The 22,311-nt window shown below is 29.6% G+C and overlaps 1 protein-coding gene across 2 annotated transcripts; it reads right to left on the reverse strand.

The window, feature by feature from the left end:
• Positions 1 to 17,887, reverse strand: LOC107445109 (uncharacterized). 2 transcript variants are annotated; one of them, XM_087161218.1, is made up of 5 exons: positions 17,820 to 17,887; positions 14,902 to 15,101; positions 4,088 to 4,237; positions 1,440 to 1,657; positions 1 to 1,343 (listed from the first exon to the last, which is right to left on the reverse strand). In XM_087161218.1, exons 1-5 carry the CDS (start codon positions 17,829 to 17,831, stop codon positions 379 to 381), a joined length of 1,545 nt encoding a protein of 514 aa, XP_087017344.1. In that variant the 5' UTR covers positions 17,832 to 17,887; the 3' UTR covers positions 1 to 378. The 2 variants fall into 2 exon arrangements, with proteins under 2 accessions (XP_087017344.1, XP_015914928.3); XM_016059442.5 differs by having other exon boundaries at positions 1 to 1,657.
• Positions 17,888 to 22,311: the final 4,424 nt, after the last annotated feature.

Consider the following 22,311-nt stretch of genomic DNA (forward strand, 5'->3'; position numbering starts at 1 on the left):
TTTTCAACAAATTATTTTATTTCTATTTTTCTAAAAGCTATACAAATTAATTGACGAAAATATTTAAAAGCATACCTGTCTTTCATAGTATGCATTTGTAAAACTACAGTATATACTTTGCATTTTAATAAGTGACTGCATTATCCGCCCATATTCCATGTCCATAGCTTATAGTACAAAATTAATGGTTTGCTTAGCAATAGCCAACGGCTGAAATTTTCCAACTTAAGATAGAAACATTGACAAACTATGTTAAAACATACAATGTATGGGTACAATCTCAATATTTCAATAAACAGTGAAAATTGGTAAAGTAATGTGATAACATGCATGAGTTTTGCAATACATTTTAACAAACTATTACATACATTTTGTATTTTACTTTGTGACTACAACATCCATCGGTATTCCATATTCATAGGTTACAGTTGCCGGTTGATGATTTCCGTAATAATAACCAATTACTGGATTTTCCACTACTATTTCCGACGATGTTAAAAAGGGCAATGCCTGGGGCATTAACTGGACGGCCAAAGGCCTGTTATTATAAGGAATTTGCTTATGAACAGTCGATAACCCAGAATAAACTGCTTGACGATCCCAAGTGAATCCCCTACTGTTGTGTTTTCTGGAATCATCGTTGTTTGTCGGGTTATTTGAAGCACCAAAATTGTCATAGTCCATATCTGGTACAGGACTAAAAGTCCTCTTAGGTGTGTGGTCCCTTGTACTCAAACTTGGAGCACCGTCTACGTGAGATGAAGATTTACTGGCGATTCCCGTTTTGGTATTAACATCCACAGAAGTAGTGTCATGAAATGGTTTGCCAGTAGAGTCTGTATCTTGAATTTGCCTTTCTGAAGAAGACATACTTGAGGACGGGTTAAGTTTTCCCTTATGATTGCGTGGGACGGAAACGAATGCCTCCTTTGAATTGTCATTCTCATCCATCAAACTAGACTGTGGTTGTTCATCTGACAGAGGTTCAGGACGCAAAGGCGTTTCTTCAATTTCATTTTCAGGTTCATCTTCTATGTCATCATCAAAAAACTCGTCTTCATAGTCGATGGTAACAGGAATATCTTTAGGCACTGATGGGGTAACAGATGCTGGAACTTTAGTTGTACTTGGAATAACTGGCTTTGGATGAAATGGAATGGGTGTCTTAGAAAGATCTGTCGAGTCGTGTGTTTTGGTATGACCATCAGCATTTGATATATCTGATGTTTTGCCTCGATAAATTCCACCTTTAGTTGAAATCCAGGCTGAATCTGTAGAGCCATGTGTTTTGATATGACCATCAGTTTTTGATGAATCTGATGTCTTGCTTTGAGGAGTTCCACCTTTAGTTGAGGTCCATGCTGGATCTACTGAGTCATGTGTATTGATATGATCATCAGTCCTTGATGTATCTGATATTTTGCCTTGAGGAGTTCCACCTTTAGTTGAGGTCCATGCTGGATCTATTGAGTCATGTGTATTGATATGATCATCAGTCCTTGATGTATCTGATATTTTGCCTTGAGGAGTACCACCTTTAGTTGAGGTCCATGATGGATCTATTGAGCTATGTGTATTGATATGATCATCAGTCTTTGACGTATCTGATATTTTGCCTTGAGGAGTTCCACCTTTAGTTGAGATCCAGGCTGGTGGACTGTAATAGCATGAGCAAAATAACAATCAATTAGTTTTTTTTACTGATACTCACAATTGAACTGATGCTAATAAAATAAAATTGGAGCATTTGATGCGATAGGAAGATAGCCCCTTTATTGCAGTATTATTGATTATTGTTTTAATAGGTCAGAAATTACGTCGTGGTTGCACTAGTCAAAGATTGTAACCCATTATTTACTTCCCTGTCACTAGGGTAATTTTTCTGCAAGAATATTCCTACTTTTTAAAGCAATTTTTAGCATATTTCATACTTGAAATATGAATTTTGTACTTCTTGTTTTGTTGATATTTTCTTCCCATAAACTCACTTTTTGTGATTCAATAAAAAAAAGATATTTCAATAATTTCACAACAGAAAATAATGCTTATCAAAATTGAATTTTTTTTGTACGTTTGTAGAAATATAAATATTTTCTCACCCCGTTTACTAGCTAAAAATTCTAAATAACTCCTTTCAGCCCTTAAAGTATGGTAGCAATCTATATTCTTTCTAAATGAAATCTTTCGAATTGATGAGTGTTCAAATATTCAAATATTGAGTCATTTCCTAAATCAATTAGGATTTTTTCGATTTACTTTTTACAAGGTCCGAATTCATGAAAAATAATTAGTATCATAACATATTCAATATGTCCTATAATGCCTTGTATTTGTCCTGCAATATCTTAAATGCACATTAAACTAAAACAGTTAACTGGCAATTCTCTGAAAGAAAACAGAAAATGACAAAAAAATATTCTTCTTGATTCCTACTTCTACCTGCTTCAAAATTATAATTCTAAATTAATATCTTATTTAACATCATTCAAATTTAAATCTTTGACAGGTTAAATACAGAACTACAATAAATAATAAGGGCAAATATTAACAGAAAAATTGCCAAACCACTCTTATTAATTATAATTTGTCCCCATTAAAATTTTTTAATCATGATTCTACGATTTAAAAAAAATTAATTCAATTTCCGAATAAAAAAATTGCAAATGCTTAATGTTTTATAACTTAGTTAAAAAACTTTAGGCATTAAGCTGAGTTTTAAAGTTAAAATAATAGTATACGCAGTATTTAAAGTTTGGCAGGGAAGCTTATTTTCATTAAAATTAAAATTAATTTATATAATACTCTGATTAAACCTGTATTACTGCATGGTAGTGAAGGCTGGCCTTTAAACAAAACTAGTTAAAACAAACCACTAATTTTTAAAAGGAAAGTACTCAGAGCTATTTTTAGAGCTGTTAAAGAAAACGATGATTGTCGGATTCAGTATAACTCTGAATTACACAGAAAATTTTGGCAATATAATTTCAATTATTAAATCCTATGGAGCAAAAGATGACTGGTTCACATCTATAGAAAGGGTGATAGTGACCCAGTTAAGAAGCTCACCTTTGAAAAGTTTAATGGCAACCGGAAAAGGGGAAAGCAAAACACCAAATAGACTGATTCTATAAAAGATCTTAAAACCATGGGCGTAAATAGATGAAAAAACCCAGCATCTGATCAAGTCAGATGGAAACGATTTCTTGGGATAGCCCTGGCCTGTACTAGGCTGTCATGCTAATATTAAGAAAAGAGAAGACTTGATTCTGAAGTAAACATTTTGTGAGATATTGCAGAAGAAAATCCCATGAAAGGGCAAATTAGAAATACAAAAAGAATAAAAAAATTCCGTGTCATCGTAAAAGTTATACGGAGCCGTTACAAAGTCTTATAAACTATATGTAACATGATGACCATAAAAGAATCATCCTACACTATTTTATTCAGAATGTATTATTGCACGGCACGACACATACATTTACAGCTAATATACTACAGGAAGCTCAGAAAATTTACCATGCTTTTAAAGGCATGCATGTAATTTTGATACGATAAATTATCAAACATAGCAATTATTCGTAAATGTGTAACATGTGTGAAATAGACTAAGGACAAAATAATGTGGGATATTCAATGTCATCATCAAAACACTTGTCTGGATAGTCGATGGTAACAGAAATATCTTTTGGTATTGATTGACAAGGTAACAGATGCTGGAACTTTAGTTGTAGGTGGAATAACTGGCTTTGGGTGAGATGGAATGGGCGACTTTGAAAGATGGTGTGTTTTGGTATGACCATCAGCTTTCGATGAATCTGAAGTTTTGTCTTGAGGAGTTCCACTTTAAGCTGAGATCCTGGCCAGATCTGTTAATCCATGTGTTTTGATATGATTTTTGTGTATTGTATTTGTATGTATGTATGTACAAAGCTCTGTAGCAGGTGTGGCTCCGGAGGTAATTTGCGAATCCTTATTGTATAAGTAATTTTGTATTCTTTTTTTTTCTATAACACCTTTTGTCGATAAGTAGTTACTTAAACAAATAAATAATGAATGAAAAATGCAAAATGAATATACAAATACTAACTTTTGAGGTGATGTAGATGAAGATCCTTTATGTGCAGATTTAATACCTGTTTCTCTGTTAGTTGATAAAGGCCTCATGACAAAATTTATCTTTCCACCATTGGGTAATGTCTGAGAAGTATGTGAAGGCACATACTTGATGAAATGAATACTATAAAAAATTCAAATTAGCATGTTATTCAATTATAGTTTGAAATTATATTTTGCAATAACATATACATATTTTTACAATTAATAACCAACATCACATTATGTTTGACAACATACAGCATTGAAAATATAATAACGTCTTGTTAAGTCCAAATATTGCTAACAACCGGCCAACTGGCATGGTTGATAGAGTATTCAATCACCTCTGTTAAGGTGGAGCTTCGATTCCCCATGCTGAAGACTGGGTGTCTGGTCAGATTGCACTTCACTTTCCCCGATCGTGTTTTATTGGTTTTAAGACCACAGTACTGTATTGACCCAGGTTGTTTCAGAGGCAGAAAAATCTAAGTGTCATTGAAGAGCATGATACGGTGATTACTACGACAATCTGCTAACCAGTCCAAATTTTTGCAGCATGCGTAAATTTTGGTAGTGTGCGCATAGGTCTCCATTGTCTTTAACTTATCACTGAACGAATGAATCCAATCGGTTACCAATAACGCATTAGTGTAGCTTAAGTGCAATGTTAGTAAATTAAATCAATCCGAATTTAAGTACTAATCGCAGTATAAACTATCACATTACCATAAAAACGTTTCAAACTGAATAAACTCTATCACAAATATGTGATTTTGTATTACACAAAAAGTCATTTCAGATGATGTACCTCAACCCGAAAAAAAGATGAAAATAGACGAGGATAGAAAAGCGTGGTTCGCCGCATTCGTCTCTGAGTTTTTAATCATTGAAAGTTTCACAACCAGTTACAAATATTGTCAACGGGTTGCGTTGCTAACTGGAAAACTATTTAAGGATGTTTTCTATCTCATATCTGACTATTCTACTTGAAATATCTGTACAAGGATCGGTTAATTCTGTTCTCAGAATGCACCCCATTTAGGTTGCAAGCTCCACCTGTTGATGAACTATTTTACTAGTTTTGAAACTTGATGAAAATCTTGTTTCCTAAGCAGAAAGCAAACCGTACATTCCTTCGTTCTCCCAGGACATTCGTTTGTTTCGAATTACTCTGAACTTCAAAATTAGTTAATCAACAGATGTTACAGATGTACACCTGTTAATGACAGATGAACTTCAACAGTATTTAACAAATACTTTCACATCTGTTTCATTTATTTGCAGCACTAATTACTATATGATACGCTTATTACTTAAAGTGATGTTATGCGTTTTTGATCCTGGTCAAACGAAGTTATCAAAAACTAAGATGATAATCTACATCCGTGTTAATCAACATAGTATGGATACTACATATTTCACGAGTACAGTAAGCCCAAAATAAAAGATATCACCATCTATAACTTTTGTTTTAACTATCAGATTTTAGCGATTTTGAATGTAAAAAAATAATATAATACATTTAGATAATAAATTTAAGATAAATTTAGTTTTAGTAGCACAAATTAATTAGCATGTCAGGTCCTTGGCCATTACGATTGACGTCACTTAACACGACTGACTTAAAACGTTAAAAATCAATCAAGGGAATAAAAGTTGTTCAGATGATATTTCTTTTTTCTTTTTGTTCAGGGAGTAAAATAAATTAAGTATCATCTTAGCAACTTTTGATCTAATGATCGGAATTTTTCGTATTAAGATGTGAACTTAATCACCTGCGAACCAAGACTTAAGAATGCTAATTAATTAGTGCAAGCGATACGAAGTTTCGAAATCACATACAAAAACGTAGGGGAGAGTCGGGTAGCCCCGCCCTCTGTCAATTTCATATGTATAGAATATTTTTTCAAATAAATGGGCCGTCGGACATTAATTGTTATATTAAAAAAAGATTATTTTCAAAGTTTCAAGTATTTATGCAGCTGTTAACATCGTAAACAATAGTTTTGAAAATGTGTTGAATACAGTAGTCATGAAATTAAGAAAAATTGATTGGATGTTTCGATTAAACTTCATTTTAATACAAAAAAATAATTTTTTCTATACATACAGCACTAAAGTATGTAGTCTTAAGTTTAATTTGCACAAAGAAACAAGTCTATATGTGAAAAATTGTTCGAGTAATTACAAATTTACAAAAAAATTAGATTTCGGGTAGCCCCGCTCACATGAATGTCGGGTATCAACGACCAATTTTATTTCGTCGATAAATGTACGGTTGCAAAGATTGTTATTTTATTGCTTCAAATTTGAATGTTATATGCATTTTTAACGACAAGTATTGTTGTTATTAAATGATTGTTATTAAATGATAGAATTCACTAAAAGTATATAAATACGTAATAAATAAAATAATTTTGTGATAAAAATGATAAACGAGGTTTATCTATTGTCAATACATTGGTCATTTTCATTTACACCAGAAAAAACAGTCAAAAAACATAATTTTTGTAACTGGGCGGGGCTACCCGACACATTTTGAAAAGAGCTGAAAAACGTGTTTTTTTAAATTTCTATTTTTTTAAGTTAAACTATTCATTTTTTTTTGGTTTATTCATTTTGCATTATTTAATTAGTTGATAAAACAATAGAAACATGCAAAAATATTGATTATTACTCAATACTATACAGAAATAGTATAAGCAATACTCCTTAAGTGAACGGGGCTACCCGACTCTCCCCTTTATGCTTTCTAAATACACCAGGGCTGGAAATTTATTATGACCGATGTGCCTGAGGCATATAAAAATTCACGTATTTTTACCCTTACATGCGCGATCGGGTATGCAAAGATTTAATTAGAAATACTATTAAATACCAACAAAGCTCCCCCACAAATTTCGACAGAGAATTAAAGGGGGAAAAGAAAATTGATTGTATTTGATAAGTCCTACTTTTCACTGATTTATTTTATAAATAAGAATTTATTAACCGAAAATATATTTTATTCTGTTTTCTTTCCCTAGCCATGTCTTCATTAGAAACGAATTTATCTAAATAATATAATAAATATCGGGTAATAAATAATAATGGGCATGCACTTGCCACCAAATACTTCTGATAATACTACTCCTTTGCTAATAACCATGCTCGGTATTTATTCCATCAGTGATTGTTTTTGCTTTATAGTTCCTTGTAAAAAATACTTAATACTTCTGATTTGCACTTAAACAAAAGTGGTATAGATGCAAAAATGTATGTATTATTTTTTGACGATTTTATACGTATATTAAGAAATAAAGAATAATATGCTATGTGTTAGTAAATTTGGCAGTCGAAAAAATTGTTTGGATAAGTAAACAGTTCATCCGAGAATATAATTGCTAGAGTAACATGTAAAACTTTTGAGATTTTTCTAACCCTAGAATAAGCACACTTTCGTTTAAGATGTACTTGAATTCTTGACCCTCGAAATATGAGTGGTGACTATAATTTGGAAAGTATAGTCCTAAATATTTAGGTCAGAAAAGCGGTTATTTGTTTCACATGTTGCGAATTGAACTATGTCTCTAGAATTATTTGCGCAAATCAAAATAATATTTCTCACAGGAATGCAACTCGTCTATCTAAAGAGAATCCCTTGCAAAAAAAATTTTTAGTTTATTTATTATTTTTTAGTATTTAGTTTAAGATTAGAAAATTTCCTCTCATTTCAAACTATGTTATTCTCGATGACAAAGTGCAAACTGTGAGTAAAATCATTCGATTAGTTACAGAAAGATAAAATTTTAAAGAATTAATGACTTCATGTAACGATAAAAGAACAATGAAAAAACAAAACGTTTTAAATTTTAACTTCTCAAAAACTATTTGACCAATTCAAATTTTGGGCTTTTGTTATTGAGAATGACATAGTTGAAAATATTGGAAAACTTTGAATATCTTACAACTCAAAAATTTTAGATGATTGTCAAATTAAATAATAAAAAGTAATAAATTCTCTCTACGTAACTGTGTTTCATAACTGTTTCATAATTGCTTCGTAAGTTTCCAGTGAAAACTTTTGGCTTTATATAAACACTCATCAATTACTATTTAATTTAAATTTTTTAAAATATGCCATGTCTTTTGACCAGATTACAATTTTTATATTGCTGCCATGCCTTAGGCATGTAAAACTTTCTACTGGTCATGCAAATTTTATCCTATAGTGCTCGGCAATTTTTAAATAGAAATACCGTAAAAATTACTAATTATTGCGATAATTTGCGAAAATCGCTTAAAATTCCAGATTTCCAATGCTTTTAGACTATGATCTACATTAAATAAAATTTCCTTTTATACTAATATATATACTATGTATTAGTATTTATACTATATATTAGTATAAATATATACATTATTTTCTTTTAATTTTTAATTTCTTTAATTATATGAGTTTTAGGAAAGTCTTGAAACTTTATTCGATCGAACTCAATTTTTAATTCCATAGTACATAAACTCAAATTATTTAATAAATATGAAAAAGGCTGAAATCGCTTTAATATTGATTTCAGTATCTAAATAAGTTTTCATGATAAACATAATAAGTTTTCATTATTAACATAATTAGGTGTTAAATTCTTTACATGGTATTGTTTAGTAACTCCTGACAACTGATTTGAAGAAAAACTAAATTAAAATATTTCTGAAATGATATAGGTAAAACTTTTAAATAGGTAAAAGTTTAAAATAAAACTATTGCAGAGAGAGAAGCAAATCTTAAAGTTTTTAATCCTAAAATTTTTTTTACAAATCTTAAAGTTTGTAATTTATATCATTAAATTGCAGAAAAATGCATGACTGTTAAATGATTTATTTTTAAGTTTTGATAAGCCTCATAACTTATTCTACTACACTGGTTCTTTAAGTGACATAAAAAACTAAATTCTAAATGAAAAAAAATTATCTTTTATCGTAATTGAAAAGTTTGAAATTAACATTTTTCCCCAAATTTGCAAATTATTTCTCAGATGTATAATTAACAAATTTAAAAAAAATAATCTAAGCTTGGACAAATAATAATATTTTGTTATTTTATATCATTCATTACTTGTATTACATATTTGTTGAATATGTAACGAAAATGTACTGTATTACTTCAGTTATTATATTGAATAACTTTTCATCAATTTAATAAAACTATTTTTAGTGCCTAACAAACTTCAAAAAGTTGTAAAATGTGAGGGCACTGACAAAGATTAAACCCGTTTTTCGAAGCACGTGTGAAAGTGTCCAAATTCATACAAAAGTTAAGAGCAATTAAAAACAAGAAATTTTACAGGAAGTTCCTGAAATTTAGTTTAAATAAATAAATAAAATTAATTATGTGTAGAATATTTCCTAGAAAAAACGGACAAAAAATTTTTATAAATCATAATGCCCCCGAGCCAAATCAAACTGCAGAGAAAATTTATTTTATTGTCTTATATATCGTATTATTGTATCATATTGTCATAAGATTAAATTTGAGTTGGAGGGTGAAATATTAAAGTACTGACCTACGTAAACTTTAATTATAAAATCCTTTTATCATATCCATATTTACAGATCTAAATTCCTTATGGTGCTCATTTTCTTGCAATTTAATATTGACAATGTGTTTTTTCTACCAATTTGGCTGAAAAAATCTTTCATAATATTGCAAATGATATTGTATTAATGATATTGTATTATGATATTGTGTATTAATAACTGAAATCCATTAAGAGGAAAATCCACTAAATTAAAACTTTTTCAGGGTGTATGCTAAATTTTAATTTCATAGCAGAAGTTTTAGTAATTTGTTAGGTTAGAATGTTAATTGATAGATTAAAATGTTTTAAAAGGGCAATAACTGATCCAACAACAATTGCGTATGACTAATGTCAAGTGTTTCCAACTTCGATCGAGAAATACCCGTATTTTTTTATGTCTCGTAAGACAAAGATTCATAGATATTGAAGTTTTCAACGAATTCCTAAATTTTGAGAAACTTAAATGACATCAAGTAAGCTCAAACTACAAGTAATCATCAGTAAGAAGAAGATCATCGATACGTTTTAATAGCGCTGGGTGTTTAAAAAATGATATTTTTAATTCATACATTTTCCTGCCCAAAACTGATGTTCTTTTTTCTTTCGAAATTTCATTTTAAGCATGTGAATCAAAAGAGGAAAGAAATGTAGGCAATATACAAAATTATTGATATTTATTGAATAGAAAGCTATGTATAATAACAATAACAAGATAATATCTTTCCCCTAAAGGATGTCATGTCAAAGGAACTTGTTTAAAGCCAAGCATCGGATGACCTGAAAAATAAATCACTTCTTTTAGAAACTTCGAAAAATATACTTCCACTCCAACTATTTTATATGTTTTAAAATCTTTTTACATCAAAATATCATTTTTTAACCACGTTTTTCCTTTGTTTCTTCTCTGCATGTTGAAGAAGAATGTATGTTCTAAAGTTATGTTTTGAAGTTATGTTCTGAAGTTTTTTTGCGGAAGAATGCATGTTCTGAAGTTTTCAGATAAGATTATTAGGAATTTCAACAACGTGTGATTCTAAGTGTATCCTAAGTGTTAGAAATAAATTAAACTAAATAGAATCTATCACTTAATAATTAGAAAAAGTGCCGGTCAATTTGTTGTAATTTGGAGTGCTTAATTAAGATTGTCTCAACCATTATGAGTTTAAAGCCTGTTAAATCCTTACGACAGTTAAGAATGGATTAAATGAGATATATTTTATTATTATACAGTTAGTATTATAATTTCCATAATTTTTAACCGTTATGACGCACTGAAATAAAATTATCTCTACCATTATGAGCTTTACGATGAAGTTATCTACCTTAGGAATGAATTTAAATGTGATAAAATCAATTGCAAAGTAATAATCAAAAATGCCATCAAGTTTTTTGCATTTTGATGAGCCAGATAAGTTCAGATCACCTGAAGTAATAATGAAACTAATAGAATAGTATCTGTCATAATTTTTCTCTATCATAAGAAATTGAAACAGTTGTTATGAACAACTAATCCATGCATTATCCTTATCGCATTCTGTGTTAGTACAAGAGTTTGTTAGGGAAAATAGGTAAGTTATTTAATTTGACTATATTTACAGAAGTTCTGTTAATTACTATTTCACTCAATGCCTAATTGCTATCACAAACTCTAAATTACGTTGAAACAACGATGTTTATCCCCATATAGATCGAAAAATCAAGTCATATCTCTTATTCTTTTGTGTTAATTTTTAAAAAAATTATAGTAAATGCAGCTGTTTACCATTTTACTTTGTTTTTAATAATATTACTGTAGCAGTTATTTCAAATATTTCAATGTATTTGAAATAAATATTACTACATTTCAAAAGAATCTTATAAAATAAATTCCAAAAATGGAAGACTGGTATTAAATTTAAATTTTATGTTAAACCCTGGTGAAATTTCAGTCCTTCTGAGAAATAATAGTTAGAGTATAGAGAATAATTTGTATCCTTTACAAAAATCAATATTTAAGACCGAAATAAAGTCTAAATTCTGACGTTTTAATTTTTGTCCCTTAAAAAAAAACAATATTGCGAGTTGTACAAAATAATTCAATTTTTAACAATAAAAAGGAAATTGTAAAACTTACACGTTTTTATATCCAGTTCTTTTTCTTAAAAGTAATATCATCATTTATTTCTTGTAGATGTAAGATCCGGAGGAGTAAGAGTATGGGCTGAGAAGGGATGGGGAGGAATAAGAGTAGGATGGGTAGTGTTCTGAAGAATAGCTGTAGACTGGTGCAACACCGGAAGAGTAGCTGTAGCTTGGGACAGCACTTGAGTAGTATTTGGCGGCTGTGGCAACTGGTGCTGCGTAGCTGACTGCTGCTGCTGGGGCTGCATAGCTGACTGCTGCTGCTGGGGCTGCATAGCTGACTGCTGCTGCTGGGGCTGCATAGCTGACTGCTGCTGCTGGGGCTGCATAGCTGACTGCTGCTGCTGGGGCAGCGTAGCTGATGGCTGGGGCAGCATAAGTGATTGGCTTAGCGACAACAGCTGGAGCTGCTGCATAGTATTTTTCAACGCGTGGAGCAACATAGGTGGTGGCTACTGGTTTGGACACGTAGGAGATTGCTGGCTTAGGAGCAGCAACGTAGGTGACTGGTTTGGGAGCTACGTAGGTGACTGGTTTGGGAGCTACATAGGTGACAGCTGGTTTGGGAGCTACATAGGTGACAGCGGGTTTAGATACGTATGAGACTGCTGGGGCAGCAACAGTGTGTACTGCTGGCTTAACGTAAGAAACTGCTGGTGCAGCAGCGTATGTTAAAGCGGGCTTTGAATGAACGTAGGAATAACTATAAAAAGGGGAAATAAAAAGTTTTAATGTGAATAGTGAAAATACTTATTTTAGTACACAAGAGCAAGATAAAATAAGTCCGTTGTGCGCATTATATGAATCAGAAAACACATTCAATTTAAATTTCACAAAAATAGTTAAATGGTATCTATCACTCACCGGAGATAAGACTCGATTCACAAGTGAAGGATTAATATTAGCATCAGATATAATGTAAAGTAACAAGGAGCTTTTGCTACGCATGTACGTATTTGTGTCAACTTATGTTCTCGGTTTTTTTAAAAAAATGTATCCAGAGAAAGACCCAATTCGAAAAGAAAAGTTCAGTTTTTCCATATTTTACTTCATTTTAGTGCTTCAAAGGTACTTCTGAGCAAGCGAAACATTAAAACATTCTTATATTCAATAACACACAAACTCAAATTTAAAAAAATCTTCATATTTGATTTATGATCATGATTAGGAAAGAAAGTTAGTAAAAAATAAATTAAGAACTGTTACTAACAGTTATTATTTTGAGTTTCAAATACTATTTACTGCACTTTTACTTATTGCAATGCGTTTTGGAACAATAATTATTCCCAAATTTGCGAGAAATTATTTATATAAATGGAATTTCAGGTATCTTGAATAAAAGCCTGAATTATCATAAGTTTTCTACAATTAAATTAAAACTATGAAAATTTTACGCATACACAACTGTTTTATCAACAAAAAAATAAAGTGCATTACTTATTTTACTTCTTATATTTTACATTCGAAATTCGACCGGTTAATTTAGTTACATTTGATTAAAATATTACTAGTACATGCTCCTTTCAACAATATATTTTCAATTATCGTTTATAGACAAACACAAAATTGTAAAAAGGAATGATTGCTTTTTGAATTCTGATAAATTAAAGCGAAAATTTAAGATTAATATTTTATTTTATTTCATAACAATTTTTTAACAACTGACAAATGTCAAATCTTAATTTAAAACATCAATTCAAAATATTAATTTAAAATATTTATTATAAGTTAAAATATGTTTTTGCGAAGCATTATTAAAAAATTTAATTGATGATGAAAATTTGACTTTGAAATTAGTCATTAAAAGTTAACTTTAGTTTAAAATTTAACTTTGCTTTCTAAACGAAGAGAAAATAGAGAGACTCAACACTTCCACGTAGTACAGTTCACGTGGGCTGGGATAGCCTGGTTGGTAGGACGACGTTGGGCTCAAGTTCGCAAGATCGTGAGTTTAAATCCCGCCTGCCGAAGAATCCTAATGTATCAAATGGTGACTGATGCACGTAAAATCTGGCTGAGTCACAAAGTCCTCCAGGTTTCCATAACAAATCAATATCTCTAGAGATACTGAATTGGAGATTGATCGTTCTCTGGTTCAGGTCAAAGTTACGATCTTTGAATGAATGAACGGAGTATGAAGAATTGTACCTGTAAAATGGGCTGTGACGTGTGTGTGGCTGAAGTAATATGTTTGGCCATAGATGGCGCCACTGAAAAAAACAGAAATGCACCCTCTGCCGCAAAATCGCTATGGATTCCCGTAGCAAGCTTGCTGGCATTGGCAAGTTGCATTAGTAACAACAACAACAGTTCACGTACGCGTGTTTTTCACAGCATAGTTGCTATAGAACAACCTTGATTTTCTACAGACTTCACATAAAACTTACGTACTTAAAGGGGTGAAATGCTTCTTGAAAGTGCTGTAATTTGATTAAGAAATCGACTGACGATAAATTGCTACTAAAAAGCATCAATATCAATACAATTTATAATTTTTTTCTTGAAAAAGCATTTTACTTGTTGCTAAAACCTGGGCAAGTAACGCAACATAACTATTTTATTTATGTTTGTTATACCCCTAATAACAGTTAAGCCGATGCACTATCTTCATGAATTCGAATTTTTCTACGAGCTCAACGTAGTTACACAATCATTATTATTGTTTATTGTACAGTAAAATTTGCAAGCATAAGGTGCAAAGCAATTATGCATAACGTTATGCTGTTTAAAGTTAAATTGAATTTTATATATTACTAAAAAAATAGCTAAACAAAATTAAATAAATTCTTGTACAATTAAACCTATAATTAAACAGCAGGAAAATAAATTTTTATTTATTTATTTTTTTGTGTTTTTTTTTTTTTTCAATTCATCTTTTTAGTTTATATTTTGAGATGCTTTAAAAAGAAGTCTCAATAGCTTACATGTGCGCTTCTTTGAAAATAAGAAAAAATAGGTGAAAAAAATCTGTAATGCCGCTGCCGGGCCAAAGGTTTTCTACTATCAGAGGTATAATATGAAACGGAAAAGATAATTTGGCGATGCATTGTGCACTATATTTAATTACGTAACTAAATAATGCAAAATATAGCTATATAACTAGAGATTGTCATCTTAATGAAGAAGTTACCTTGGGGCAGCATAGTGAGAACCTCCATGTCCTCCAAGGAGATATGAGACTCCGCTTCCTAAACCACCATAGCCATAAGATCCGCCGTAACCATGAGATCCACCATAAGATCCACCATAGTTGTCCAAAGCATAGGATTGGGGATACGAGTAATCGTATGAATAAGTGGCGGAGGCAGCTGCCACCAAAAGACTGAGGATCTAAAATTTAGAAAATTCTATTCGGTTACATATAATACGTTTTATAATCATACGTTTTCTAACTATAGAATATTTAACTGGCCCACTCTATGTGCTATACGATAAATAGGTTTTAAAGAAAAGTAGCGACAAAATGGCATAACATATAAGTAAAAAAGATACTACTTTATATACAGGGTTATTCATAATTCCCTCCGCCTGTAAATGCCATTTTTCTTTGCTACAACTGGCTTCAGTGGTACATGTTACTGCCATCTACCGGCAACTGCTTAAATTAAAACTTGAATACTTTCGGAATAATTTCATATATTCTTTTTTGCCATATTCGTCTTCGTTTTTTTACTATAACGCTTCAAAACCCCGGAAGGAATTATGAATAGCCCTGCATATATTTGTATATATATGCCTGTCTGTGTGTCCTTATAGATTCCGAAATCATCCTACCGAATGCAATGAGATTTGACTCGATAGTTCGAAATGAGAAGAAGATCACTGTTGACATTAAAACTTTCTACGACGAACCGCTCGAGCGGGATGAGCAAAAAACGGCAAGGAATTTTTGTATTGGTTAAGCGTTAGCCATTGTTTTAGCCAATAAATTGATCTACGTATTTTAATTTTTCTTACTTTGTTTTGCTTTAAATTCTTTTTTGTGTTTCATATCTTTTTTATTTAAAAATTTATTTATATCTTTTATATATTTTTGATATTTACTTCATCATAAAAGTTGTTTTCATATTCTATAATTTGTATTTATAATTTGTATTTATAATTTATAATTTTTCTGAAATATTTATTTATTGACAACGAGAAAACATAAAGGAATATGAAGTTAATCAATACAATCTACCAAAACTTAACAGGTAGAGGAATAAAGAACGTGGCATATTATTTGCTCTTTACAAATTGACATTAGAAATATCCTTATAGATAAAAAGCGCTTTTTTCTCTTGTCTTATGAAAATCTACGAAAACATTAACATATTTTGAGTGCTGAATTACAGCAAGCAACTTTTTCCAACTTTAACTGTAGTTACCAATTAGTTTAGGCAGAAATGCGTTCACACTTGACATTAGAAGTGCATTTATAATTTAATAAGTTTTAAATGTTAAAGACGCATTCAAACCGTTGTATTAAACCCATTTAAATTGAAAAGTTTGCTAGGAACAACATACTTTATTCAAAAATTAAAGCTTTAAATTAAAAAATCATTATTAAGGAATTCTACCGTTTTTAGAACATTTTTTCTATTAAAATGAAAAAAAAGAAAGTGAAAGAAATAACCTAAGAACGGCGGTTAAGATGGAAAAATCTTAACCGCTTAGTGCCCTACGTTCTTTTTAAGGGATAGTTCAATAAGGGTATATAAATTTAAACATTCTTTTGTAACAAAAAAAATAGTAGTAATAATCGATGGCAATATTTTTAAAGCGTTAGGTTGTTAATATAGTTCCTTCTTATTAAAATTATCCCGCCTGATTCGAAAGTGGTTTTTTAGCCTAACCTTGATTTTAGCAATATCCTGGCAAAAGGAGTACAGTTAATTTATTAATTTGTATTCTGTAAATATTTTAGCATATAAAATAGTGAAATTATTTTTTCATGGAATCTTAGGAAATTTCATTATTTGATAATTTTTTAACGCAATGCATTATGTTTCAAAATTTTACGAACTTTTCGTCATTTAAATTGGAGAAAAAATATTTAAATGTTAGTTTTAGTTAATATTTCTTTGATCTTATTATCGAAAATTATATTAATATACAAAATATTATTTAAAAAGTGGGAATTGGTGAGAAAATATAGTATAAAAGTGGGAAAATATTACCTTTATGATGCGAAACATTTGTTTCTGTTTTTCATGTGCTTTTAATCGAAAATTTACGCGCACTGTTAGTGATGTTCAATCTTTAAATACAAACTTTTTAAGTCACAATTCTTTAACACTGCATTTAAGCTTTAAATTGTATATGTTCGTATTATATATATAAAAAAAATTCTGTTTATTATTATACAATTATTTGTTCCAACATCTTTTAATTTTAAATTCATTTGCTTATACATCCAATAGTTTCCGGTTATAATTATTATTTTTATTTTCAATTAGTCTTCAGATTTTCTACCGATATAAATTTATTTTTTGAAAATAATAAATATTTTATATAGTACATTTTTTAGTTTAACAAATTTTGAAAGCAAAACGTTTCTAGCATTATTTGTTAAAATTGTTCTACATTGGCTTAATTTATAAATATCTACACTGTCATTAAAGTATGACATAAAATAAAGAAATATACATTTCTGATATATAACCTTATAACGAAAGTTTCCAAAAAATTTGTTTAAACGTTAAAAATATTATTTTGAAAATTTAAGAATACTCTAATCTAAGGCATGCACCTCCGTCAAATGGCTTAAGAAAGAAAATCATTCAATGATTGAAACTTGTGAATTATTTTAAGAGTGTACAACGTTATTAGAATTTTCACATTTCATTTACTTTTGGTAGCAAATTGCAATGTTAATTTGCTTATAATTGAAAAATTAAATTCGTTATATAGTAAAACCTAATTTCTCATTTTTTGCATCAGATAGTACATACCAATAAAATAATTTAAATTAAGTTCAATTATATATTTTAAACTTTTACTAAGCAATTACGTTAATTTTATAATTTTCTTTGATTCATGTTAAAGATTTAACGAAAATCATCTTACCAAAAGTTGCATGGTTAAGGATAAGGAAGGAGAATGTCCAAACTAGCCACAAAGTACAGGTGGATAGTGACAATTAACGAAAAGCCCCGACATTTTATACTTCTCATCCTTTGCATTACGACCTTGAGGAAAATGGCTTAGATATCTTAAAACAGCCCATTCTCTATTTTGGGCATGTCCCTATGACATCCTCCCCTTCCCTCATTAAATCAGTGGTGAATCTGCAATAAAATAATGACAAAATGATTAAAAATTCCCAAAAAAAATTTATACTAAAGTAAATGCATATATCCCATGACCAGAGGCTATATGACATTCAGATTTGAGACAAGATTGTTCACTTTAAAATTAATTCATTTCATTGAGAACGGGTCTTTCCAAAGAAAAATCGGTTATTTTATTTTTATTATGCTTTATGCAATTTGTGACAATCTACGTAACATTCTCGAAAAAGATAAAGAATAGAACAGTTTTTAAAGCGGTCTAGATTGTAAAGTTGACCTTGGCGAGTAGATTTTATTCTGTCTGCTGACTTATGGCCTCTGGTGATCCGCCTCCCTGTAGATGATTGTGTGAAGAAAATATTAACGAGCCCTCACAAAATGGCAAAAAAAGAACTAGTGTTAAGATCCCGATTTCAGACATAAATCATAAAAGACATTTCAGAAAAAAAAATTTTTGATTATTTATCGTACTATAGAGGATTAATTGACCATCAATACGTTTAAGTTGTCAACAATTAAAACTTTTACTGAGAGAGAACAACGTTAAGTGTTTTTAAACTTAAGCCTATTACTTTCTGATAATACTTATTCTCAAGTTCGAATAATTCCATCCATCTTTAGTTGTATTTTACCTCACACAACTAAAACTTGTAATTCATTTTAAAAAGTTAAATAATTACAGAAAACAGATTGTATTAAAAGAAAATTGTGTTGAAAAAATTGAAAGAAAAATACATGATTTATTTTCTTTTTTTGGAAAGAAAATTGCAAATGGAGTTAAAAATGAGTTTGTCATACTTCTTGAAGCTTTTGTAAAAACCAAAGAAAAATATAGGTTTTTAAATGCTAAAAATATTTCCCGTTTATAAGACCCCAATAAATACGACTTTTAAATACATTCTTTCAAGCGATTCCTTCCTAAATTTCGAATTTTCTTCTAAAACCCAATGAATAAAAGAAAATTTGTCTGATTTTGAAAAGAAATATAAATTTAAACGAAATTTTTCCCCTTATATAAAAATGTTGTAGAAAGCAAAAACTATAAAAATAACAAGTTTTTAAATTAAGAAATTACATTCTATTTGACATTCTAATTAGCTTCAGATCGACAAAATTTTCACTACCATTGTTAAGATCTGGCCCTAAATTGTAAGAATTTAAATTTAGTTATTGAACTTAAAAGGCTTGTTTATATCAAAAATCAACATTTTCTATCATATCAAAAATTAACATTTCAAAGAAAGATGTGAATTAAAAGCATAATAATTTGATTAAAAGTTTTAAGAAAAAAAAATGCTTTGACTATTACTATATATACATATATATATATATATATATATATATATATATATATATATATATATATATATATATATATATATATATATATATATATATATATATATATATATATATATATATATATATCCCTTTTATTTTTATGATATATCTAATTCTATTTTTTTAAAAATAATCATACTAACTGCATCTGCCGCGGAGTTTAAGCCTAAAATCACTAAAGGAATTTAAATTACAATATCTTCAAGTTTCAAACGCATTTGTTGGAATTTTGAATTATTAAATTGATTAAAAATACGGCAGTGTCCGTAAAATTTCAACTTAATATTCAATGCTCAAAAAATTATCGAAATAAGCCATTAAATTTTAATTATTGTCTTTTTAAGTTTGCAAAAGAGAAACGCACCCCTGCCTTAAATTCGCTTGGGTTCCCAAGCAGACTTGCTGGCATTGGCAAGTAGCAATAGAAAAAGCAACAAGTCGACAAAAGAAATTTAAAACTATAACGAATTGATTAATTTTTAATATATTCCAAATTGCGATTCCATAGTTGATTCTTTAAAACTGAGGTACAATTAAAAATTAAATTAATTTACAGATCCATGTGTCCAAATATGACTCATTTACGTCTTTTAGAATCTAAAAATTTTTCCACATCCGTTAAGTATTACTGCACTTTTGACGTTTTGTATAGTTAATTCATGACAATTTCATTTTATTTGCGGGTTAATATTCTAAAAACGTACTGAAGCTTATATATGAGCATATTATAACAAAACAGAGCTCAGAGCAGATTTTCTTAAAAAATGTCTCGAGCTATAGTTAGATATCTTGATCGAGTTAAGCACGATCTTCGATATCCTTTTTTTTCCCTTCTGGTTATTTTTAAAGTGATAGTAAGTTTGCTTGTTTTTCCCCTTTAAGAATTTGGGTTGTAAGTTTTGAAATAGATTTTTAGAACTCACGTCGTATTTTCTGTCAGTTGTGACACTACAATCCACAACAATGTGAACAATGTACCATAAGTGTAAAAAAGAAGCCATGAAGTGTAAAAGCATCAAATGCAATTGAAAAAGTGTATCGATAGAAACGAGAAGCAATATAATCAAACTATGCATGTAAAAAAGTATTACATTCTTTTTCATAAAAATATTACTTGCTCACCGACTATCAAAAATCATGTCTAATAACTGCCACGGCAAAGAAAAATATCCTGGTAAAATTGCCGTACTCTGTTGTAATAAATATTCTGAGAAAAAAGCATATTTCTGGTAATAATAACCAAAATGTAAAAACACCCATTTTTTGATTCCTCCGTCCCTATGCTAACGGTTTACCGGAAATTCTGGTTTTCAAAATTATAGCTCTTATTACTACACATTTATTAAAAATTGCAAAACTGAAAAGTAAGTTTAACAGAAGAAATGATTTTTATACCGTGCTGTAAGGTATCATGGTCAAGTCACCGAGTTTTTTTTATCATATATTATGTAACCATATTATGTTGTTAACTTTACCAAAATCATTACCAAAGCGCCAAGTTAAAAATTTCCAAGCTTTTTTGTATTTCCATAGAGCCAGAAACACAGTAAAGTTTACCATGTCCTGGTAATTTTGACAATATTTTTTTTCTCGAAGTAGTTATTACTATGCATGGAGTTGATAAAGATAACTTTTGCATGCTTAAATGCTTTTTTGTAAACTTTTTTTTCAAACAGAAAGGAATAAAGCTAATTATTAAATAAAAACTATAAAAAATTATGTTTAATAACTGCCACAGAAGGGGAAAATATCCTAGCAAAATTACCATACTATTTGGTAGTAAATTTTCTAGTAAAAAAAATATTTCGAGTAATAAAAACCAAAATGTACGATGCAAATGTAATTTGAAACACTCGTTTGGTAATTTTTTCCCTCATTCAGTTTACCGGAAATTCTGGCTTTCAAAATTATAGCTTTTATTATCACACGTTTAGTAAAAATGCAAAAAACTTAAAAGTAAATGTAACCGAATAAATGGTTTTTATACCGTGATGTAAGATATAGTAAAATTTACCGAATTTTTTATAATTTTATCGCATATTATAAAGCTATATTTTATTGTTAATTTTACCAAAATCATTACCACAGCGCCAAGGTAAAAATTACCGAGCTTTTTTTGAATTTCCATAGAGCCAGAAACACAGTAAATTTCACCATGTCCAGTAGTTTTAACCATGCTTTTTTTTCTCGATGGAGTTATTACTATGCATAGAGTTGATAAACATAACTTTTGTATGCTTAAATGCTTTTTTTTAAACTTTTTTTGCAAACAGAAAAAAATAAAGCTAATAATTAAATAAAGACTATAAAAAATTATGTTAAATAACTGCCACAGAGGGGGAAAATATCCTAGCAAAATTACCATACTATTTGGTAGTAAATTTTCTAGTAAAAAAAATATTTCGAGTAATAAAAACCAAAATGTACGATGCAAATGTAATTTGAAACACTCGTTTGGTAATTTTTTCCCTCATTCAAATTACCGGAAATTCTGGTTTTCAAAATTATAGCTTTTATTATCACACGTTTAGTAAAAATTCAAAAAACTTAAAAGTAAATGTAACAGAATAAATGGTTTTTATACCGTGATGTAAGATATAGTAAAATTTACCGAATTTTTTATAATTTTATCGCATATTATAAAGCTATATTTTATTGTTAATTTTACCAAAATCATTACCACAGCGCCGAGGTAAAAATTACCGAGCTTTTTTGGAATTTCCATAGAGCCAGAAACACAGTAAATTTTACCATGTCCTAGTGGTTTTGACCATGTCTTTAAAAAATTATTTAAATATTCCTTTATTTGGAGAGCATGGGTATATTGGTAAATCACACTTTTTCTAAAGGTGACAGTTTTATATCAAACAGTTCCTTAGTATTAGTTTCAGATAGCTACTTTTCAAGTAGCTGCTATTTTCACTTGC

This window comes from Parasteatoda tepidariorum, chromosome 1, assembly GCF_982258835.1.
Source record: "Parasteatoda tepidariorum strain Cologne lab strain chromosome 1, Ptep-v5.0, whole genome shotgun sequence".
In the NCBI taxonomy this organism is placed as follows: Eukaryota; Metazoa; Arthropoda; class Arachnida; order Araneae; family Theridiidae; genus Parasteatoda; species Parasteatoda tepidariorum.